The sequence below is a fragment of the Hipposideros armiger genome, unplaced genomic scaffold (assembly GCF_001890085.2).
Source record: "Hipposideros armiger isolate ML-2016 unplaced genomic scaffold, ASM189008v1 scaffold_913, whole genome shotgun sequence".
Taxonomy (NCBI): domain Eukaryota; kingdom Metazoa; phylum Chordata; class Mammalia; order Chiroptera; family Hipposideridae; genus Hipposideros; species Hipposideros armiger.
The window spans coordinates 69,602-95,241 of NW_017732263.1; the positions used below are offsets into that span (position 1 = coordinate 69,602).

At 35.7% G+C, this 25,640-nt stretch overlaps 1 protein-coding gene across 1 annotated transcript in view; it reads right to left on the reverse strand.

Annotated features, from left to right (window-relative positions):
- OTOGL (otogelin like) overlaps positions 1 to 25,640 on the reverse strand; it is a gene marked incomplete at its 3' end in the record, with an annotated part of 117,429 nt that overhangs the window by 66,383 nt on the left and 25,406 nt on the right. The window contains exons 9-22 of the mRNA XM_019630438.1: positions 23,775 to 23,902; positions 23,308 to 23,414; positions 19,011 to 19,117; positions 18,686 to 18,811; positions 17,342 to 17,450; positions 16,261 to 16,307; positions 15,671 to 15,816; positions 14,346 to 14,469; positions 12,208 to 12,385; positions 9,127 to 9,251; positions 6,101 to 6,310; positions 4,072 to 4,237; positions 3,223 to 3,297; positions 920 to 972 (exon numbers count right to left, since the gene is read on the reverse strand). Of these exons, the coding sequence (XP_019485983.1) occupies positions 920 to 972; positions 3,223 to 3,297; positions 4,072 to 4,237; positions 6,101 to 6,310; positions 9,127 to 9,251; positions 12,208 to 12,385; positions 14,346 to 14,469; positions 15,671 to 15,816; positions 16,261 to 16,307; positions 17,342 to 17,450; positions 18,686 to 18,811; positions 19,011 to 19,117; positions 23,308 to 23,414; positions 23,775 to 23,902 (1,701 nt within the window). The remainder of the gene's footprint in view (positions 1 to 919; positions 973 to 3,222; positions 3,298 to 4,071; positions 4,238 to 6,100; positions 6,311 to 9,126; positions 9,252 to 12,207; positions 12,386 to 14,345; positions 14,470 to 15,670; positions 15,817 to 16,260; positions 16,308 to 17,341; positions 17,451 to 18,685; positions 18,812 to 19,010; positions 19,118 to 23,307; positions 23,415 to 23,774; positions 23,903 to 25,640) is intronic.

A 25,640-nucleotide genomic window follows, 5' to 3' on the forward strand; every position in this document is an offset into this window, starting at 1 on the left:
GAGCCACCCTGAAGCAAATGGCGGAAGGCAGGGATGGCCCAGTAGACACCTAATATGTTGTGGTCTATGAACATACCCTGTGAGAAGCCCTATGTAGTCTGAATCTTCATAAAGTAAATCCAGAGCATATAATCCAAAGCTAATCTATAATAATATATACATGGCCATGCGAATAAATAACAAAACAATAGCTCACAATTAGTTTCATCAGCCTACACTCTTCCTGTCCACTAAAATAAATTAAAGTAGAGTTGTTTATTTTTTGTCTAGATTTCTCCACAGTGACTAAAAATTTGAGGCTTTTTCTATGGTGAAAATAAATAACATAAATAACATAGCATTCCCTATTATACAAGATCTCCAGGAATTACATGAAAGTATAAAATGACATCCTAAAAAGAGATGGCTGTAGATGTCATTTTACATGCCATTTTGAAAGTGATGGCTGCTTGTCCTAGAGCCCTGGTACTCATACTGTAGCCTAGGAATGGTTGGCACTGGCATCACCTTGGCCATCAATAGAAATGTAGGTAGAGTCTTAGGCATCACCCCTGACCTGCTGAGTAAGAATCAGCATTTTAACCTGATCCCGGGGTGACTGTGTGCACATCAAAATCTGAAGTGCTGGTCTACAGTAGTTTCTCCACTGCTTTTGCACAAGAGAGTCACAACAGATACCTGGATATATATCCCTGAAGCCCTTGAGGTACCTGGGCTTGTTCTGGGGTAGGCAGCATCTAGGCAGCATCCTGGCTTGATGAGCTCTGTCCCTAAGCAGTCTTATGTGCCGCTAAGCAGACTGTCTTACAAATATTATAATTTCCAATGTGAAAAAACAGTTAGGAGCAACACGTTGAGAAAAGTTGGGGGAGTAGTAGAGCTGCATTCTCCTTAAGGAAAACATCTATGTCTATCTTACCAGTAGAGGGCGTTGCTGTTTCATCACATTTCACAGTTCCATTTGAACATTGGCTAGTAAAAGTAAACAAATAATTTATGAATCCAAACTTCAGTACTTTTCTGTATATCAAAGTCAATATATGTGTAAGAATTGATTGAGTACATATACTAATGTCATTTTTTTCCCATGGAATTTTTTACAAATAAGGTATTGGCTTAGGTCCAATTAGAAGAGAGCTATTTCAGTTTAACACATTTCTATCGAACATATGTGTGGGACACTGTGATAGGCAAGGGAAATACAAAGACCAAAATTCATAGTCTTTACCCAAGTACAAAGGCTGTAACATAGCACAAAGCCATGCAGGGGTAGAGCAATGTTTTATGTAACAAAGTGCAATACAGGAAGTGACGGGAGATACAGATGGCATAGAGGCAAAGACTACCTCCTACTGAGACGCTGAGACTTTATCCCTGAGGTACTTTAAGCCATTGATCTTAATCAGAGAGGTGATATGGTTGGTTTGAATTCTAGAGAAATCCTTTTGGCAGCAGCATTGAAGATAGAATGTAGTCACATCTTCCTTGCAACTTAAGTTCTAAAGTCGTGGTATAAGGCAGGCAAAAGTAATCTTGAAGATCTCATAAAAATATATCATGATAGGGAACAACACACCAGTTCTCAATAACTCCACCATAAAGAGTTTTTCTTTCTCCAGCTTTGGACCAGGTGTTTGAGCCCAGATGAAGAAGCTGACTGATAGATATATAAGGGTCATGTCACAGAAAAAATATGCTTATATATTGTCTAACACAAGGATGACACCCAGAGTTGGATTTACTCACAGTGAGGATGGCAGAGACAAGCTGAGACAGATAGCCAGCTCTTCCATATCATACTCATTCTGGGACAGGCTTTTTGAGAGGAATGGCAAATGAGGTCACTACACTAATCAGATTTTTTTTCTCACTAAGGAAGAATAACTGCTTCATTTTTTGCCAATTTACTTAAATAAATTCAATTATGTTAAATTCAAGAGAGCTATATAACACCTTGGCAAAATGAAAGGGGACAGGATTAGAGGCAAGAAAACCAGGTAAAAAGGTCCAGGAGAGAGATGGTAAAGAGACATTATTAAGTAGTGGTGATGGAAAGGAGGGGGATTTCAACTATATATATGCAGAAAGTAGAATCCAGGGTCACTGGGAGTTTATTAGTTAGGGGTATTAAGCAGGAGGAAGGAGTCAAAAATGACTCGTATTTCTGGCTTAGGAAACTGTGGTTAAGTAGTACAAACTAAGAGGAAGATCCAAGGGCTGGTTGCCTTTGTATCTTGATTTAGGGGTGGAAGGAAAGGAGATGGAGATAACCGTAAAGGCAAATTGAGCACAGACAATATCTTGCTGTGAAAATGAAACAAGCTGCAGAGCAAAGTAGGCAAGAGAACAATCACTGCGGAGCCACGTTGCCTGAGATTCCATCTCGGCTTCGCTACCAAGTTGCTTAACTGCCTGTGCCCATTTTCCTCACCTGTAGACTAGGGATAAAGCAACAGTACTTATCTTTTAGGGTTACAGTGAAAAGTAAGTGTATTAATAATAGACATAAAACAGTTAGAATGGTCCAGGACTACAGAAAGCACATAGTAATAGTGAGACATCATTTTGTTATCATTATGTTTTACCAGTAGATATTTTTATCTACTGTGTACAGATAGTTTTAGCTGTGGGGACCTATGGTAGAAGAGGGAGATTAGAGTTGGATGTAGATCAGTGTGGACTGCTGCATGGATGTGTCTGTATTTTTGACAGGTTACTACCTGAATGAGTGTTCTCCTAGGAATAAGTGTCATCTCACTAGGATTGATGATGTCCCTAGGGAAGCAGTACCCTGACACCAGCATGTGATATGGTTAAATCCATTTTGGAATTGCTTTTTTTTAAGCCAGTGGATGAACCACAAAACTAAAACCCCTCAGTAACTTGCATTATTTGCACATCTATCTCACTCTTACTCTCTAAGAACCAAATCGATCAAAGGGCTTCCATTTCACTGCATGACACTTCAATTCATACCTCTTTTCTGCAGTTATGAATACAACTTAGGCATTCCATGTTGAAATGTAATATGTGTGTGTGTGTGTGTGTGTGTGTATGTATATGTATATGTATATATATTTAAAGCCATATATATGGTTTTAAGTTACCTTAAGGGTATCTGTATTTTTTAAATTACAATAGTCATATTTTAATTTATGGATTCAGTTAAGAACTTATATTAGTACATATTTGTCAAGTACAATCACTATCATTGAAATCTACCATAAGCCTGAGGGTGTTGGGATGAGCTCTCCAGGTTGATAAATGCTGGCCCTATAATGACACCGGCAATGAAATCTATAAGGAAAAAAAAAAAAAGAGGTTAAATTAAATTAATGAAATAGTATATATATTAAAAAAAAACCTAAAATTCAAGAGGACCTTATGCTCTGTGTTGGTAATTTTAAAGCACACTCTAAAAATGGCATTATTCTATGAGACTACATATAATTCTGTTACACAGATGGCAGAAGCCAATTAAATGTGAAGTCTTATGTAGCTTTAAATTTTGTTTCCTAAGATAGAAAATCTGCACTGTTTTAGTCACAATACAGATTGTTTTAGTCACAAAAAAGTCCCCGAATGCACCTCAGGGAAACTAACTGATATACCATTTAACCCTATGTTTAAGACAAAAGCTTCTATGTCACATGATATTTGAGAAGTTTCTGAGAGCTGACGGACATTGCAATGCTGCTCCTAAAATTTGCCACATGACAGTAAAACATAAACCTCGTTATTAATTTTAATATGGTCAAAAGAAGTATAAATATGCTCCAGAATTAACCATCAGATTCCTTAACTCTCTCTGTTTGTAAACATGTACAGGGCTAAAAATAAATAAAGACATTAAGAAATACTAAAGACATGACTCACAAGCAGATCTTTGCAGATATACACACCTATTTTATGGAAAAAAGTGACTGTTCAATAATGAGAAAAATTATTTATTTCTAATAAATGGTGCTGCATCAGTTAGATTAAGAAAGAAAAGAAACAAGCATGAAAGCCCATTTACTGTGTAAGAGATAAAAAGTGGATGCCGTCAACCCATTAATTTCTGTGACTTACATGGGCACACAAAAGTTAAGTGTGTCTTCATAGTATTTGCCTTCAGGACAGTTGCAGCCTTCCGCACAATCATCGTTACACTGTTCCAGGGACGAGAGAGAAATGCAGGAGCGGTGACAAAAGGAGGAGCAGTGATGGTACAGCATGCCTTTCTGGCACACCACCCCTGAGGACACAGGAGCACCAGTTAAGAGACATTTGCACAAAGTAGAGAAGCATTTTACTCTGGGTTATAGGTCAAAGACAGATACAAATCGTGAGAAAGAAAAAGATATCACACATCAACAAACCTAGAAAATTGCAGAATCCTGTCACAGAAGTTAATGAAACCATCTTTGCTTCAATAGAAATGTAACAGAGAAATAAAATTTCTATTTTGAAATAGTGCTAAGTGTGACATTCCATAACATTCTTTAATAGCCTGTACCACAGTTTTTAAAAATATTTAAGGTATTTTATATGTGTAAATAAACTTCCTGTCTGCACATTTTAAATCTATGTACTGCTATGCTGACATTATCTTCTTTATGGCCTTATTTAAACCTAAGTAAACGTTTAGTCTTCTACAAATAAGACAAAATTTGACGTTATTGATCCATACTCATAGCTCTTATTTTTTGCCTTCTTAATCATGTTTATACTTTTTTCTAAACCCTTTCAATGTTTTTTTAGACCCAACTTAACTGATTACAGTAGGCAAACTGAAACACCCGGGAAATACTGGGAAAAAAGACAACCAAAATTATGTTAAATGCATAATTGATCTTGTGAGAGAAAATAAAAGGGAGGTGAGGGAGTAACATCCTTAGATGCCAGAAGTGAAAAGGGAAATAAACCCCAGAAATTTGAATAGAGGAGAGGAGGATCTACCTGTTGGACCTTAGATTTAACTTCTGTGGGAATGGAAAACGAAACTTGGTCTTTTATAAGGCAAGGAATTGAGGGACCCTTTACTTGGGCCCTCAAAAATGCTCCATCCTCAGTGGCAAAGATGGACTGTAGCAGAGGTTAGCAAACTTTCTGGTAAATAGTTTCAGCTTTGCAGGATATACAGACACCCTGTCACAACCACTCAACTCTGCCCTTGTTGCTCAAAAGCAGCCTTCGAAAATATGTAAACAAATGGGCAATAAACTTCATTTACAAAAACACAGGACACCCAAGGGTGTAGTTTGCCAACTCCTGGACTAGAAGAAATCTACCCATACTACAGAAAGATGCTAGGAAAGCCTCTAACTCTGTGGGTTCTGTGATAAAATAAAATATCCTCCAAAAAATCAAAATCCTAGATTTACAGCCTGCACAGGTTTGTTACATGGATTTACATTACTTTTAAATTTACATTATTGTTGGCTTAGAAACCCCAAGCTGGGAAATTAACATCAAAATTGGCCAGTGAACTTTCTGGAGTGATAGGAAAAAGCTTTTAGAAACAATTGGGGGGGGGGGGTTGAGAGGTGGAGAGAGTGATGCCCTTGAAGCCCAAGGCATAAAGGATTCTAATGGAGGGTGGGGGAAATCCCTAACAAACATTAGCTCATAACAAAATTCCAGAACACATAAGGAAAGGAAGCAATCTACCATGAATGAGAACAGCAGACAGCATAACCATGAGGACTGAGACCTTGAGATAATACTTGGCTGTTGCATAACTTGCCTATTTAACTACAAATCAGCTGTGTCACTAAAACACATAATGCATTTCCATACCTTCTAGTATTTAGATATGAAAATTCTAGAAGAATTTTGTCACATTTTTCAAATTACTTCTGTTACATATTTCAAACCATACAGTTACACTCTAAGTTTGCTTATAACAAAAATAGTCAAAAGTTATTGATCTTATCCAATATATCCCCAACTTTAAGAAACATGTGTTTTTCATGTTTATCCATTATAATAGTATTTCAAATAATTTCAGCAATATTGAGCTTTCATTTTAAAAGAGATGTAAGCAGTAATTACAAATGCAAAAATCTCTAAAGTGTTCTCTGGTTGTCTGTACCTGTGCTCTCAACATCATACTCACCACAGAATGAGACGTGAGCTCTAAAATCAATGGTAACGCCACGCTGGCTGCAGAGGTAGGCATAGTGTGCAAGAGCATTGCACAGGCAGGGGCTCCCACACTTGCATGCATCGTGGCGGCAGAGCTGATAGTACAACCCAGGGCTAACGTAGAAGTGGCAGGGAGCAAAGAGTTCCTGATGGATAACATCACAGTGTGCTGCGTATCCAACTAATAGACAAAGCACCCCGTTAGCACCTCATTTACGAGTCCAGATCTTAATCCTACATATCAAGTTCCAGAACTATCTGAGCATCTGGCTTTCCTAGAAATACACTGTGTTGCTTTTAATAAGATCCAATATTTTCAACTTACACTGTTTTTGTTTGTTTGTTTTTACTTTTGGTAATACTAGTGACGGCACTTAATCTATATTCAATAACATTTTGGCAAAAACAAATACTGTGTTTTATCTGAATCACATGAGTAACAGAAAGGTTGCTGGAAGAGCCTCAATCACCCCATCATGCCTGAGGATTATTTTAGGAAATCACCCCAATTCTACTCTAAAGGATTGGTGAGTAGTGGGATTCTTATCTCCAGACATCCTCACACAGTAAAAGTGGTGCCAGATTGTGGAGGTTATGGCAACTCCCTGGAATACACAATTATCCAGCGGGGTTGGGAATTATCTCATTCCAGTGGAGTCTCTGAGGTGAATGGTAATGCGGCAGATGCCACAGAGTCATTGCACATAAGGTCTGCACAAGGCACAATGCAGTGTTTGAGAAATGAATCCATAAATGTGTGAATAAATGAATAATGGATAGAAATTAGGGATTGGAACATATCCTCAAGGCCATGAGAAATAACTACCAAGCCTTTTAGTGGGGGTGTGTTTAACCACTTCTTGAAATCTGTTGACCTTTCCCTAGAGAATGGCTAATCAGATACAATTCTTTATGGGAAATAATAAAGTTTGACAAAACAATCCAAAGCCCACCTTTCTGAAAAAGGCTATGTGATTCTTTAATGTAGTAGACATAGGTTTCATTGATTTCCTCAGAGCAAAAATTAATCAATCCTGGAGTTGTCATTGTCTTTGAGAGACCAGATGAGCTGCCAGAGATCAGAATGTTTTTACTACTAAGGAATTATACTGAACTTATTTTGTTGAGTATTTTAAATATATTTATTATTGATAAGGAAACACATAGCAATTATCTGAGTGTTATATTGGATTGTTAGAAAAGTCATGACGCATTTTTGCAATGAAAAACGTAGAAAAATACATCATGACTTTTCCAACAACCCAATATTTTTGCATTGTTCTGCATATGTATATGAAAACAAATGACTTAGATGCCAACAACATACTCTTGGCATGAATATTCCCAATCCCCAGGAGCTCTAAAGCAAAGCAGTATGTCAGTGGGGCTTTTGTGCCCTAAGGATTTGTAGATCAAAAAATATTCCTACTGACATAAAGTAAAAGAGTGACTCAACAAGATCCTTGTGAAAAAAAAAATCTTTCAGAATCCACATCAGAGTTAATGCCTTTTATCTATTTATTTTCCTTTCTTTGAGGATTTTTCTGAATTTACCTATTTGAAATTAAAAAAAAAAGTAGTTCATGACAAAGGTGAAGAAGGATAACATCTAAAATATATATCAGAGAAGACATAAGATATATGGATAAAGGTGATTTTATAGATATAGATAGATATAGATATAGATAGATATAGATATATAGATATATCACATGTAATAAAGGAGGTAATTAAAGAAAAGACCTTAGGAAGCTGAATTCATCAATTGGATTCTACTCCAACTCTTATTTATTAAAGAAATTAAAAATAAAGTTGCTGCAATATCAGGAGGGAACTGAGAAAGTTAGAAACAAACTGAGCAAGACTAATTGAAGGAGAAGGAGTAAATCTATTAATAGAAAGTTAAGGACAGAATGGGGGAAAGTGTTGTTAAGTGGGAGTGAGATAAAGGTACTGAATCATAGAGACCAAAAGAGTTTAGCCTAGGCCTCTTATTATAGATAGAAAAAGTGACCAAAAAGGTTAACAAACTTCTTCAAGCTTAGAAGTTGGTTTAAATAAAAAGCACTAAAAGCAGCATTGTCTTATGTTTTTCCAGTAGACTAAAACTATAAGTTATTAATAAGGACCATATGACAATCAACAGAATCCTCCCAAACAATGACTACAAATCCAGAAATCATTCTGGCTTCTCATGGGTACTCAACCAATATTAATAGTGTATTTTTTATAAACTACATAAAAACAGTAAACTCGACAAAATAAAGAAACAAACTAAAAAAATTTTTTAATCTAAGCACGCATACTTTTTTCACAAAGTGATTTTACAAAATAATAATAATATGTCTTCTTTTATTGAGCAGTGAAATAGCCTTTCACATGGTTTGCTATAGATTTAGTAAAAAAAAAAAAGCCAAAAATTTTTGGCATGTGACTTGCAATGTCATTGCAAATTGTAACTGTGGAGCATGACCATCTCAAATTGTTACACGCTTGATGGCACAAAGCTTCTTTGGAACTGCTTCCTATTTACAAAGCCATAATATAACTATGAGTAGGAACTCATAATGCAATAGTAATAAACAGGACAATCAACATGAGCTGTGATACTATGGAACTGAAGTCAAACATCTGAAGGCTATAACAGCATTATTAGAGCTTTTCCAGAGATTTTTCTTTAGCATTCAAATAATCTGAACTCTCCAACATGCTAGCCCACATCTGGGAAGAATTTAGGGATTTCTAAACACCTAAAATAAGTAAATTTATGAATACAAAGTAATAAATAAATTGTCATTTCCTAGAATGCTTTTTAAAAACCAACCTACATTACATAATGAGGCATATGTAAAGGCAAAGTATTAAACAAAAATATATAAGAAAAGGCATCTATTTTATCATAATAAAGAAAATAATAATTTAAAATCACTAATTTTACAAGATTGCAGTAATACGTAGACTTTCCCCCTAAGTTTATAAGCAGAAAAAAAGACTTACTGTTTTGTTGATTAATGTTACAGGGGTCCACCATAGGGACGTGAACAGGTGCAAAACAAGTGGAGGAAACTCTCCATGCATTTGCATGAAGTTGTGGTGTACCTTCTATCATGCCTGATGGAGAGCTAGGAAGCAAAGATAATATTCTTCTTAGTTTCTCCCATTCCTCTCATTTGTTCATAGTCTTTACATATTGAAAAAAAGAGAATACTATTTTTTAAATTTACAGAGCCATCTTAGAATTTGAAATGTTCTTTTTTTTAAATATACATGGTATAAGCTTCCTCTTATTATAAATTTTAGAATGTGTCAAATTGTGGACATACACTGTTTTATATAATAATCACCGTAGCCTTGTAAAGAAAACATCATTATCCCCATTTAGAGAGAAAGCAAAGCAGAAGCTCAGGTAAATATTAACATTCATTCAGCTGGTAAGTGTCAGAGCCAAGATTCAAATCCAATTTGTATCAATTTAACAAAACACAACCAAAATATTAATGTACGTGTGGTTTACAGTGCATGGAAAGAGGTAGCTCACATAATTCCTTTCAGGGTAAAGAGAAATGTCTCAAAGAATAAAGCTTATAATTCTGGATAAATATTTCAATTTCTACTATGAGGCCTGAAATACTGAAGTGTCATCATGAAGTTGGGCAAACAAACCAAGTGACAATTGAGGGAAAATGGCACAAAAGCCAACCTTCATCAAAGTTTGCTCACTTTTTCAGTTCCCTCAGCAAACCAAAATGGAAGAAAAATATTCACTCTTCTGAAGTCAGGCTTATAAACCACAACCATGTTTAATAGCCAAACACTAAAATGCCCCCTCCAGCAGCCATCAAGATTTCTTAACTCATCAGCTAATATTTAGTGGCGATTGCTATGAGACACTGTGCCAGACACCATCAAAACTACTTAGAGAATCAGGTTAGACTAGCTCTCCTGTAGACCAAGCAGAACTTGAAGAACACAAGCCTTAACTCCATTAATTGCTACAACATGGCTAAATGATAGAGTAGGCTTTATCTCAGCTCTCTATAGTGCCTAATAAACAAACTGCTTTAGTTACCATTTAGCTCAGTCACCATCAACTACATGCAATTTCTCCCCACAATGGCTGAGAGAGGAGAAAAAAAGGGAGCTGCACAAGCCATTCTACAATGCCCAGCGCCTGTCCCCACCCTTTCCCTTTTCCTCCCTTTTCCTATTTCTCAAAACTAAACCACTCTAGAACTGTAAAGAATTATAATAAACACTGAATCCAAAATCTCATTTTGTTCAAATGAGGACACTGAAACGCAAAGAAATTGTATTACGGCACTAGCTCTTCTCATTCTTTCCCTGCCCTTTCCTCTTCATTCCTACAAAGGACAACAAAATAGGTCAAGGTGATGGGTGTAGTCAGGGTTCCCAGGGGGCACTGACTCAGAGCTTGGCTCTCTTATTTCATTTAGTTCACTTAAAACAATAAATACAAAACAAAAAAATCAGGAGTTAAAATGGAGACCCATTTATGTATTGCATTTCATTTTTTAAGCTAACCGTTTGGCTCAACATAGTTAACGTATTATAACAAGGTATGCAAAATAAATTTTCAAGTAGTTAATATTTCCCATTCCACTATGTTTGCAGATTCTCATTAACCTCTCTGAAGTAAAGAATTTTAACGGCTTATGCTGGAAAGACAAACAATGTTAGAAAGTTATCTCCAACTCTGAAATATTATCCTGCACTGTTATCACGCCTGAATGTTTATATGTGGCGGAGACTGGTGCCTTAGGAAGAGGCAGACAGATCTGCCATCTGTTAAACATTGACTGCTAACCCATTCTGATAAACAAGGAAAAGAAAGAAGGCGTAACATCTTTTTTGCACATCTAAGCGAAGTCATTTAATATAATTTCTGTTTCACTATTGTGATAAAGATATAGATATTCAGACCTACAAATAAATGAAACAAACAAAAAACCTAAATAGACTAAAAACAAATTAATTACCCAGGAGACAAGATAAAAGACATTTTCTTTTGAAATTGAAATTTTTAAACATGCCAGTTCTCCTTTCCCATCCTAATTCTCTTTCTGGTGTCCCATTAAAAGCCCTGCCTCTGTTCAGTTCAACTATCAACTGCACATAATGTTCTATGCTAATTCCTAAGACAACAAGCATCAAGGATGTGATCCTTGTCCTCAAAGCCCTCACTGTTTTAAGTGAAAACCAGACAGATAAATGATGGAGTTCCGTAGACAACAGAGTCAAAATTGTTGATATGATATGAACTCACTTGTTGAAGCAAATCATGTCTGAGTTGGGTTGAACTATAAATAGGAATTCATGAAAAAGATTGGGATGCAGAGAGAACCCCAAGCAGGAGGAACATGCAGAAGTGGTTGTCATCCCCTCCCAATCTGCAATGCAAGCTCCTCGAGGATGGGAACCACATCATACTGCTTAAATTGCCCCGCCATGCTTAGTACAGTAACAGGTGCTCAAATCATTCACACTAAATCATACTTTCTTTTTACATGTAGGTGAAAGCACTTTGTCAATACAAGGGGTGCAAATGTATTTTATTGCTTTTCTTCCAATGAAACACCAACTCTCACAAAATCCAACAAACATAGATGCCAAAATGTTACTTTAGAAGTATTATTCATACTAAAAATATCAATATTTTGGGGTATAATTTGCTATCATTAATACCAAATAACATTAACATTTTTTAAAATACTGTTAAGCTTGATAGGGGGCAGGGGCAAGAATACCAAGTAGTTCTTCTGTAAGTTATCCCACAGGCTCTGAATCACGCCCCCTACATTCAAAGCCCATTTTACTATATTTGAACTGAGTGACTTTGAGCTATGTATTTGCCACTTTGGGGCTTCAGTTCATTTTCTTATCTATAAAACAGAAACGCTAATCATGGGGACTGTTACAAAATTTAAATACAAGGATCCAGGTGAAGCTCTTGGAACAGTGATGACGAAGCTGTATTATTCAAGATTTTTAATGAAAGAATTTATATTCTCTAAATTACTAGCCCTTAAATCATGTTAGCTGTACCGAAATCATACTTACAGGAAATCATCCCTTATGTTCCCATTAAAAGTGCCACACAGACCTAATGTTCTCCTTTTCCATGCACTGGTGAGCTGAATATAAATTCTTTCCCCATCTATAGCAAACAGAATCTTTAAACCAAATGTGGTTTTTAGAAGAATAAATAAGGATGACAGAGTTTGAATTTCAACAATTCCTGCAGGAAAAGAACATATATAAATCAGCTTTGAGATTCAGAGGCAGTGTTCTGAAGTGCTATTGTAGCATGCAACACCAGGGCTCTAAACCTGGGAATCGGGGGAGGCAGTTTACCAGTTCCTGCCCCTGGGCTCTGGGGCCGATTTTTGCCGCTGTGTGCCTGCTTTCTTTCCTCCCGTTTCCCTTCTGTCCCCCCTTTCTGGGTCTTAAGTAGATATTTTTAATAGATTGTCAGGTCTGCAACTAATTTTAGTTGGCAAGCATCTCACACAAGGGAAGACAATCCTTAGACCTTTCAAATCTGATCTCTTTTCGTGTGTGTGTGTGTGTGTGTGTGTGTGTGTGTGTGTGTGTGTGAATATTTCCCAAAACTGGTCATGATTCAATAAAGAAGTGGCCCTTTCAAATCTGATCTCTTTTCGTGTGTGTGTGTGTGTGTGTGTGTGTGTGTGTGTGTGTGTGAATATTTCCCAAAACTGGTCATGATTCAATAAAGAAGTGGCCCTTCCCTCAAAGATTTCCCATTCCCCTGAGGCTGTCAGCAAGAGGCGGAGCATAGCACTTGAGCAGCATCATTTTATGAGAAACCTTTGGAGACAAGAAACTTGTGTTCAAGACTGAACGGATGACTTTTGCCACCAGAAGAGTTGCTCCTGTGGCCCTCTCACAATTTCTGCCATCATTTGGCCACCAAACCCAAAAATCTGAGAATCTTTCTTTGATCACTTCATCCCCCTGTTGCCTGCCCTTCCCCAGTACAATCCATCACCAAATTCAAACCTTTTTTTTCTAAATAATTTTCAATCTGTCTTCTTTCCATCTCTATTGTCACTGCCTTAGATCAGTCCCTCCTCATTTCTTGTAAGCACTACTTTAATAACATCCTAACTGTTCTCTATGTTTCCTGTCTAGTATCTCTCAAAGCCACTTCCATGCTGTTTCACAGTGTTGTACAAAAAAAAAAAAAAAAAAAAGTCTTATTAGTCTTCTCATTAAAACTCATTATTTGGCTGAACCAAATGAGATTGTCATCTTTGTACATAAAAATGGTAAAATATGGGGCAGCCAGTTAGCTCAGGTAGTTAGAGCACAGTGCTCATAACACCAAGGTTGTTGGTTCGATCCCCACATGGGCCACTGAGCTGCACCCTCCACTAGATTAAAGACAACTACTTGACTTAGAGCTGATGGGTCCTGGAAAAAACACACAGTTCCCCAATAAAATCCTTTAAAAAAATGGTAAAATTTGATAATTTCATATCAAGTTCAACTTCCTTAGCATGATAATGATAGCATGGCCATGTAATTCCTAATACAAACTGGGACATTTCTGAGAGCGAAAGACAGTGTTATAAATAATTACACTGGAACACAAACATAAACAGGGCCTGTCCCAGGTAAATCACAATGTATGACGCCCTGTATCTAAGGCCTTTCCCAGTCTCATCCCCACCTATTTCCCTGTTCTCATCTCCATTTACCCTCTTCAGGCTTTAGCAATGCCAAACAAGCTATAGTTCCACCTAAACATACTCCAGAGTTCTGCACCTCTTTATTATGCATGGAACACCTTCACCCTCTTATCCTAACAGTCTTCAGCTATAAATGCTCAGTGAGACAGCACCTCCTTCAGAAAACCTTCCTGATCTTAGCTGCACCTCCCAAGGTGCAGAGGCTGGACTCAGTTAGATCCTCAAAGGCCCTATACATCTCTTTGAGTTTATCATATTTTAAGTAAAGCAGCTGTTAGTGTATGTCTCTCCCCTTCCAAACTTGGGCCACTTGAGGTGAACACTAGGTCCCATAAACATGGTGGTCTCCACTATGTCTAGCTGAGGAACTGGCAATATATAGGTCCTCAAATGTTAGAATAATCAGCTAAAGGGAGAAGATTTCATGTAGGTTGTTTTGTTGTTGTTTTAATGTAAGGAAAGTACACCATTAACATTGCTTCTTACCATTTAGGTTGAAGCCTTGGTTAGGGCTGGTAAAGATTTGTCCTCCCCTGTTGAGGGTCACTTGTTTGTTCAAATCATCCTCCAGAATTAGACTTATAGACTGAAGGCAGACCAAGCCAAGATTCTGCATGAAAATCAAATTATCAATTAAAGGAATGAGAAGGATAAAGAAACATAGAAAGAGACAGGGACCATGGGAGAGAAAATGAGGAGAAGGTGAGGGAATGAAAGGAGAGAATTAAGGAGAAAGAAAGTGCACATAAATAAAAATTTCTGGCACTGAGGGTGCCAAAAAAATGTATACACATGACTCGTATTCATCTTTTGTTATCTGTATATATTGAGTATTACAATTTTAATTCAGCTTTTTTCTTTCTAAAAATATCTATACATTTTTAGCACCCTCTGTATATAGAAGGCTTAAGTATAAATAATAAAGTAATAATTACATAATCCATCTTATGTAGCCTCATTACTAATACAATATATCTTTATATAGTACATTAAATATAATATGTACATACATATATTTCACATAGAACATTAAATAAAATTGTTTTCAATAAAGTACCAATAATTATGTTATTCATAGCATGTAGTTCAAGTACCTCTCTAAATTCACTTAAGTAGTATATAAGACATAAAATAAATTCATAAAAGAAAAAAAACAAAACACTTAGGATTCAACATAAAAAGCTTATTCAGACTCTGATATATGTATTCCAAAGGAAATAAATTCAAACTGGACAAAAAGTGAATAAAGTAGTTCATAATTTTTGTAGGAAATAGCCATTTCATACTGGAATAACACCATAAAATTAAAGATATCTGCAAAATTTTGGCTACCTAATTTAGAGAAATGAGAGATCTGGGAGCTTTTATTTACAAATTATTGATATCTTTATTTGAAGAAAAGATCTAAAATAAATATTTTCGTATGCTAAGATATTTATCCTATCTATTTAGAACAATATGAAACCTATTTAATCCTGTCAAAAATCATCTCTTCAAAATAGTGTTTTTTGAAGTAACCAAAAACTTAGGTCCATTGTGTAATCATGCATGAAATGTTCAAAAAACTATACATACGAATAATATTTTTTAAGAAAGAAAATGCAGTTAAGTATATAATATTTAATCTAAGACATATTTGTGCTCATTTCAATATCTCTACAATTAGGATGCATCATATAATCAATAGTATAGCAGATTAATTATCCACATTTTTTTCTGTCTTTGTACTATATAAGATAATGATAGATGTGAACTTTGAGTAAAAAAAAATAAAAACAAGCATTCCTCTGGTCTTTTTGAGATATACTTACCTGCTCACAGTGAGCTTTCTGCAAAGTAAGTGTGAATTTATCTTGTCCAGTTCCTTTCACAAGGATGTATTGGCACATTCCAATAAAAGAATAATGTCTACCATCAAAAGTTGTAAAATGAGAATCACCTACAACGGAGCATTGAACTAACAACAAAAACATAATGAAAATGAGGAGAGAGAGAAGAAAAAGAAGGAGGAGAAAGAAATGATTTATTCTTAAAAAGCAGGACGTCAACATAATCATGGTAAATAATCATGCATCAAAAAGAATAACTAAAGTGTTTAAAAGTTATTAGTTTGACAAACTTACTAAGTTATGTCATTCAATTTAATTTAAAGTTTACTAAATGATAGCTTTTCCACATTTTAGGCTTTGTAATATTTTTACTATTTTAATATTTTTTTACTAAATGTGCCTACTGAATATTATCATTTATTCAATTTTCCATTTATCCTCTGAATATCTATGTTTATAGATCATCACATCTCTTATAATATATGAGACGACCTCATAAAAATCAGAACTATCTTCCTCCTCAGTTTCAAAAAAATTGAGACATTTTCTTTCAAAATGTTTTAAAAGATTACCTGGACAGTCATGTTCAGTGCAGTTCCAAATTCCACCAATACATACACTAAATAAAGTGATAAAAATATTAATCTACTGGTATAGATAAACTGCATTGTTTGCATCAATGTATTGATTAATGCACCAAAATATATCATGTTTATAGACTCAAAACATATCTCTCTCTGTACAAGTTCAATTAACTGCTAAATTTGGTTGGCCAGCATTTAAATTATGTATTACGTCATACTTAAAAAATCACTAAAGATGATACAAAAGGAACACTAAGCAAACAGAGAACTTCTGTTTTTTTCCTTCTCTCATCACTTAAACAAAAAAAGGTCACACACACAAAAACAGTATTTTCCTATTATGCATAAAGAGTTAGGAAATTAACTTATCTACTACAAATTAAGAAAATTGGCTTGAGGATCATCAGACATTAAAGAGAGAAAAGATGTCTTCTTATGTAAGATAAATTCTACCATCAAAAAGATAGGAGTTTGGGAGGACCGAAGCAGCCTGTGAAAGGCAGAAACTCAAATCAGTATCTAAGTATAGCCTTCGTTATCCAATTGCATTTTCACTATATACATTGATACCAAAGGGGAAAGAGCCTGATGATATTTAGATCTCTGTTTCTTTTTAGGACTGCCCCAGAGGAATGAATGCTTGCCTACACTCATCTTAACTAATTTAAAAAGAAATTCTAAATGTCTCAGTTCATGGTCAAAAATTGGCAAGCAATATGGAGAGTCAGTTTTTCAAGCACTCAATAGAGACAGTTAAGAGCACCATCAAGTTTTAAGAGTAAAAGTAGGTGCAAATTAGTGATTACAGATAATAAGAAAATGCAACAGACTCTTTACATGGGTAAAGATTTTATGGAATTATCAAGGGAAGTGAGAAGAATTACATCATAAAAGAAGACATCAATACCCCACCACCACCACCACTGTGCAGACTTTAAATAAAATGCAAATGTGTCTTGGAATTTTTGGAAGAAAATCAGTAATAAGCATATTCTTTTAAATCATGTCATGGTGAAGTTGTCAACTAGCCAGGGAGCCAGAAACAACTGGCTGTGCATTGATTACATACCATTCAGTGCATTCTTGTTCAATTTTTGAACCAACTGAATAAGCTAATCCATGAAAACTACATGGGCAATTTTCCAAGAGGATGCAAGTTCCATTTTCCATTATGAGGCCTAGTTAAGAAAAATACATATCAAATTTCGAAAGAAATAATAGATTGTGTTCTTTGAATATAATAATTCAAGCAACTTTTATTGAACGCTTGCTTACACTAGGTAATAAAATACAAATTTCTTTACTTTCAAGGAGGTTACCAATGTCCTGAGTCTGCCTCAATCAGCAGCTACCTTACAAATGTCTATTTCAGTGGTTTTCAACTTTTCTTATCCCATGACTTGCCATTAAAAACTCAAGGTTCATCATATAGAATCAAGGTGACTAGATATTGTTTCCTTTCTTTTGAAGAAAGAAAGGAGGAAGGGAAGGAGAAAATATATTCTTGGTTTAATCTCTGTTCATCTCAAAATGGAAAGATTTACACTATCATCACACATATAATAAATAGCCAGCCAGTGCTACTGAAAGGGCAAATACAATGGAACTGTTTTTATTAATTCTCTCCAATGAGTAAAGGTGGTTGAGCCAGAATGTAAATCAGCTATGTTACTAAGCACATTGTTTCATTCATCTGACCTTTCTTCTGAGTAAGGCTTTCTAAATGAAGGAAGCATTGACTTACATTCTGGTGCGAACTCCTTATCTCAACATTGACTTGTAACAAACAATTCAGGCCTGGCACTGGTCCAAAGATCCTACTTTGAGTAGCACTGACAGAGCAATGAACCAAGGTCAACATATCTGATTCCGAGTACTCCTCACTCACATTAACTATATGACAGTGGTAAAATCACTTAACATCTCTGGGATTCTATTTTTCTTAATTTGTAAAAATAAAAAAGTTTGAGTGAATCCTCAGTGTTCTTTAAAAAGATCTATCAGTATAGACGTCATTCCTAAATTTTAATCCCACCTGTCTCATTTGCTATATTACTTCTAATTTCAAATACTAAAACTACATCAGGACTAAAATCTTGTGCTGCCAACATGTGAAGGCTTTTTTTCTGAAATTGCTTTCATAAATTATTAAATATCTTTAAATATGCAACAGAAAAAAAAATTTGCATGGGTAACTTCAGGACTCCAGATTCCAAATTTCCTGGGAAATTTACAAAGCAATAAGCCCTTTTCTTACAGAAAAGCAGCCCAAAATAAAACCAAATCCTACAAGGGTAGAAAATTGCAAAAGCCCTAATAAATGCCCTGGGAGAGGATGTGGCAACGTAATTCTCAAATCACAGGATGCTAATTTCCATGCGTGTAGACATGGTTTCCTTCATGAAACACTTACCATCTGGACAGTAACATCCATCAAGACATTGGAGATTGCTCCCAAGACACTGTCTGTCAAATGTGCAGGTGGGTGGGCAACAGCTGATACAATCCCGATGGACAAAGCTATCATCACATTTATCAGCTGAAATGGGCAAACAGGGGGCCTGTAAGTCAACTCTAATTGTCTCTTTTTCCAAAAAAAAGTTAGTGTTTCAAAAAGCTTGCAAGTTTACCAATGCTCCTGCATCAATAACAAATCCTTGTAGTTCACCAGTTTTGAGCACTAGGCTAAGCCTAAAATTAACCAAAGCACATAAGGCATAAAAAATAAGGAAACATACTGCATGCTGGGAAGTCATCTCTCCAGCCTTGGATAGGGTAGCCAGCATGGGAACAGGCTCTAGCATACTCGGTGGCTGCTCTACAGTAGGTATCATCATCATCAGTTCTAGAAAGTGGAAAGACAGAGCCAGAATCACAACGAAGGTACTGATGTAATCTATGCATTTGACCTCCTGATCCCTAGAAATGGTGAATATGTGGTGAATACTCGAATATTACCCAATGTCTGCATCTATACAGTATAATATATTATGTACAATAATGCAGAAAACAAATAAACATGTGATCCCAGCTGAAAAGTCCCAGGTAAATGGTCTTCAGCAAAGTCTTTCAATGATTTGACCACTTTTCTTTTGATTCAAGGGTGTGCCTATACTGAAAAAGATTTCTATTTTAATTATGACATTCTTCCAGAATCCTTGTCTGTATTTTTTGGATCCTATACAAAGCATCTCAGACTTTTAGAGTTTAATAAATCCTATTACAACAGATACAATTCTATCACAATAAAAGAGCACCAAATATGAAAATTATTTCAAAGATACCATGTTCTTGATAGTCTATGTGCTGGAATAAAACCAATACTAAGAACCTGCAGCATTTTTGAAAGATTGAATAAACAGCATTTAACTTAAGATGTAAACGATGTTTAGTTCTTTCAAGTTTAAATTACTAAAGTTAGTTACTTTTATAATATTGCCAAGAGTAAATAATCTCTAATTATTTTCTTATAATCACCCCCAGAAGCTCCCCCAAACGAAATATAAGAGGTCAGACAATTTCCAGAGCAGATTAACAGTTAGGTACCCATAAAATAAGCTGGGTTTAGAATAAGGTAGTGGGCTTGTTTTTCAACCCAACTCAAACTCAAAATTGAGTAGTTAAATATCTTACAAGATAATGACTAAGAATGTTGCATTTTGTGAACCTTAGCATTTTCAGTATCTCTATTGTAAAAGCCACCGGTCTCAAATTGCGCTTATCCTGTGCTACTGTAATTGGAGTCATGCAGCTTATCTAGTCCAATTAACTGAGCTTGAGAAGGAAAAAGGAACTCAGCATATAAACTTCAGAAGCTCAGAAAATATTCTAAACCTCCAATCAAGAAGTCTGAAAAACAGGGTAAGCTAAAATTATTGAATTCCTAGAAAGATATTAGGTTTATGATTTACCTTTAAATATGTGCATTATTTCCTACAATTAATAGAGGCTTTGAAAGTTAACAAAGTACTAAATATTGGTTTTCCAGCCCAATGCAACTAATATTAAAATAGTTACCATTTATTAAATATGTTACTCTATGGCATCACATGAAAACTCACAGCAATCGGGCAGGAAATAAATTACTATTCCAATTTACTGAGGGAAAAACGAGCTTATTTGTCTGTTTTGGATGTAAACTTCAGTAAGGAAAATGAGTATTAAGAAATAGCTATTTTTAAATCGATTGACGTTGGTGTGGCAAAATTAAAATCATTTCCTTGCTGGTAGGTTTATCATTCTTAGAAGCAGAAACAGGGTTTCAGTTCAAGAACTGGTATTGTCTCGCCCTTTAAACCAGCTCAGATGTCATCTCTTCTGGAGCCTTCCTAGGCACCCCTGATTAGCTAGTAGTTCTTTCCTGCACAGACACAGCACTTCGCATTTAAGACATATGTCACTACTGGAGGCCTATTTCTGTGCCCCATTAGAACCTGAGTTCCCAGGACAGGGACTGTGTCTAAATTGCTTCTGTTTCTCCAAGGTGTGGCACTATGCTCAGTGTAGATGCTCAGAAAATGTGTGTTGAATCGAATTCAATATACTATCCAAGCAGGAAATGAACTTGAGTTCAGCCGAGTCACAAGGTTATTCTCATAGTATAGGTTCCTTGTGATGCAGTCTCCTAATATAAGAAATGAAGAGTATTTCCCTTAGAGGAGCAAGAATGTAGGTGACATATTGTGAAGAGTGCCTAACTCTGATAGCTTCTCACTTCCATTTTATCAATGACAATTGACTCAATTAATAATGCCCTTCTTTTCATATTATATGCCTGCTCTGCCCCCAAACCTGGCCTCTTCACCTCAAACATCTCTCTTAAGGTATCAGATGATTCCAACCAGTAAAAGATGTTTCTCTATTCTGCTATTTTTATTTTCCCTGGAGAAAGCAATTAGGTTTCAAAATCCAAAGGTTAAAGATAACAAAATTTCAAAAGACGTAAATGTTAGTTTCTCTATGTTGACATTTCAGACAAAGTGAGTGTGGCAGAGACTGTTTTATGTCCCAATTCCCTTTTCTTCTTTTTTCAGTAGTAGAACCTCCAAGTTTTTGCCAGGCATTTGGCTGCCCAGCCAAAGACAACACTTCCTAGCAATCCTGGCTAAAGGATTAAAAATTCTAAGTTCTGGCTAAAGGATTAAAAATTGGAGTGTGCATGAGTCTTCCAGGTCACTTTAAAAAAAAACAAAAAAACTCTGCCAGCCCTCTACTTGCTTTTCTCCTTTCCAAAAGGCTAAAATATGGACACGGTAGTGGTAAGCCAGTTTGGGCCATGAAATTGAGAATAATACCCCAGAAATTGAAAATAAGGCCCTGGGGGATAACAGGAATAGGATTACTGAGTTATTGGAAAACTCATGGAGTGGGCCGATGGTACAAATCCAAGACCACTTACAAGCTAGGACTTTATAGGGGAGAAATATAAGCATTCAATTTAATTGAAGTCACTGATACTTTGGCAATTGTATCCTAACTAATAAACAGAGAAGGGCTTTCCAGGATCTGCCAAATGACACTTCATCTCAGTCTACCTGAGAGGCAGGTGCTAAACATAATGATAAAGACAAGTGTAAAGGCTACTGAGAATGGTCCAAGAATGAGTCTCCATGGAATAAGAACAATTTTTAATTCCATATACATGGCTAAATAAGGACCATGAACTACCTACAGGGATCCTCAAAAAACAGACTGAATGAAAGAACAGAGATATAACAACACAGTGCTTAAATTAAAAAAAATAAATAAAACCAAATAGGGAACAGAATGTTGTAAAATATAGAGTAAGGTCAATACCCAATATTTTAGGCAGAAGGGAAGCCCTTTCAAAGAGTTAGTTCATAAATCCCTAAAATTTAGAGACTATACATATAAAGATATAACTGCTTTCTACTAAAAATTAACAAGTGTCCCAAATAAGCTTATGTTAATATCTGGAAAATACTGTTACATTCATTATTTTTGTAATAATCCCATTTAATTAAAGCTGAGTAGTTATAAATAAGAGAGTTTATAGTATCTCAACTTTCCCTCTTTGTTCTCACCTTGATAAACTTAAACCTCTTCATAAGCTACCCAACATGCCTTTTAAATGGTTTAACTCAATCAAAAATTAGTCTGGTCTCTTACAACAAAGTTCCCATGTATCATTTACACTTCTTGAGATTCTTTTTAAAAATGCAGCTTTGTTAAAATTTCTTGGGACATTCTTGAACCTTCAAGATAGCTAATCAGATATGCTTGGTAAATTTTTGGAAAAAAAAATAGTAGAAAGAACTTGACCTCAATAATGGGTAATTTATAGTAAATTCTACATTGATGAACATATTATGATCGGTCTCTCTGAATTTGTTCTCCAGAAACCACCTAGTCTAGGTGTTCTTAACCTGGCTGAGAATGCAGAAGTCTGTGACCTTGGATGGGATAAATATTACACGTTTAGTTTCACAAATCTCCAGATGAAATTTATCATTTTCTTCAATGATACATATAGGTATTAAAATGATATTCTTTGCAGTATCTGTGACTGTCACCAATATATTTCATATTTCGTTCTTTTGTTTTCATTGTAACTGTAGCAGATATCTCAAAATATTATTTACACTCCTCACTAGGTCAAACTACAGTAGTCATTAGACATGAAATGTATATAAAAGAGCACATATATCAAAAATTCATTTCTTTTACTATATTGATAACTATTTCAATATAGTTTCCTTTGTAAACTTTTGTATTTTATTATGAGTATTTCAAAACATTATTTTGAAGAAGAGTCTATGGAGAGCACTAGACTCCCAAAGGGATTAGTGGCATAAAAAAAATTAAGAATTGCTGTATTCAGTTCATGCTGCTTATATAAAAAACTGAGACTATACCTGTTATCCAGAAAGCTTTTAATAGCTGTTAGTATAGTTTTGTTTTGCATTCCCCATTATAGTTTGTGAACTGCTAGGATGGCTAAGTTACAGATGTGGTTTTGGCTCTTCTTTTTTGGATAAAGAAAACTTTATTGCAAATACTAATCATTTCACTTACTTGCAAAGATCATTAACACAGCTGGCAATATATAAATATGGGTCAATATATTCATGGCAGCTCAAAAAAGGAAACTGCAACAGTATCTGACACTTGAAGAAGATAGCCTGTGCAGAAAAAGATGGCAGTCACTAGAAGGTATTTAATAACACGGGTGTACTCTCATTTTTTCTACTTATTTAGAAGACTCTCTGTTCTTACCAGGAAAGAGAAGGTAATTTCTGCTTATAAATTTTAACCAACATTTTATAACTACATATTTTTGTAATGAGCACTGCTATTATGAAACTCATTACAGTCACTACTTCTGAAGTAATCTTAAAATGATTCCTGTTGCAGTTACATTTCCTAAATTTAATAGCATTTAATTCTATAGTGATTGCACTAAAAATGCTTAATGTTAAATATGCAAATACAATATATGTGCATTACATTGAACATGACCAAATTTTTCACATCAAATTTACCTCAAATGCTGGCATTCCACTGGAGCATGGATTTGGAAAATCTGAGGGTGTGGGTACACATTTGATATTACCTGGAATTTGCACCAACCAACTATTTGCAAACACAGCAATGTCTTCTGTGTAGTCCTCTATTTCACACAAACACACACATAAAAAAAGGTGTAATAGTGTCACTTTCCACAAATGCACAGTTTGTCAACATAAACTTCCTGGTCAAAAAGTTAAACTCAGTAACTTTATATTATTTTATCAATGATATTAGACTGTAACATTATGTTAGCATAATAAAAATAAATTGAACAAAGTGTAAGTCCCAAAGAAAAGTTAATATCGTTGGAGAGAAAAGGCATACTTCATTGAACCAACATGAGGAATGACTGAAAGTGAATGGTACAACTTGCACACCAGTAAACCCCTAATTAGCCTAGAGCTTTTGCTATAGAGAGGAGAGAAATATACATAAAACTAAGAAACTTAAGTAAAAGTTTGGTGTGAAAAATTTTAGAAAGCCCTCCCATTATATTTGACATTATTCAGAACCTTACTAAAATTGTATCTCCCTATTTGGGGTATGCAACAAGTAGAAAAAAAATATTTTTTGAGGCCTTGTGGAGATTTCAGAGGATAGTCACACAATAAAAGACTGGAAAAGATATCGGGAGAAGAAAAGGCTAAAAAGTGAATTCATTTCATCTGAATATGATGACAAGTGTCTCTAAACATGCTCAGGACAGACTGTTAAAAATGCTGACCCCATCCCAGCATTATTCAGAGGCAAGATTCAGGAGCTGGTATATGTGCAGCCACATAGTCAGTGGTGAGCACTCGGGACTCTCTGCTCCAATTCAAGTTTAAATGGTCTCAGCACCTGGCCTGAGAACAAGTTTCATGATTAATGAAAATAAATCCTGCCTCCCATTCAGACAAAGGCTGAATCTCAAATCTCAAGGATTTAGCAGAACTAAGCAAGACGCCATCCCTAAGTCCCATCTAAGACAGCCAGCCTTTAGATGTGAGTGTTAGGTTCTTCACCACGTAGGTTTACATAGCCACAGATCTACCGTTGCTGAGCTACGGCACCACTAGAATAAAAAATCTCCAGCCCAATGTTTGGTGACACTCTTTCAGTATCTTCAAGAGAGGAAGATAACATCCTTGTGTTACTACCATTCGTTGGGAAGACTGTAGGAGTTCGTCTATAACAATGTTTTGCTCTCTTGGTGTAAAACCCCAAACTGTACTGTGGCCATGAAGACTTGCTTTGATCTAGCCCTTGCAGTCCCCCACCTCCCAACCTCCTCCACCCACCTCACCCCACCCCGGCCTCTCCTATATCTTCTACTCCTATTCTTGCTCAGCCTACTCCAGTCATACTGATTTTAAATTGTTCTTCACTCAAACTCATTCCCACTTTACTCTTGCTCCTCGTTCTTCAAAGTCACTTTCCTCCCGTCTTCCCTCTGCGCTCTCCCTTGTTTCATTTAAATATCTATTCAATATGACCTCCTCAGAGAGCCCTTTTCTGTCACACGATCTAGACTACAGCCAAATACACACTGTTCTATCATTCCTTGTTTTTTTTTTAGCTGAGCCATCCTGCCACCTGTTGGCAGCTCAGCGGCTGCTCAGCTCGGGCCAGGACTCGAACTGCTGTTGCTCAGAGCTCAAACTCTTGAGCGAGCTCTTAACCAACTGAGCCACTCAGCCGGCCCTTGTTCTATCATTCTTAATCTCCTTCCTCTCCCGTTTTTTTTCATGACTGCTATTGCTCACAGAAACTATATTTTAATTTTTTTTTCTTGATTTATTTTGTCTTTCACTACAATACCTACTAAAGGAAGGGACAGAGTGTGTCAAAGCTATCCT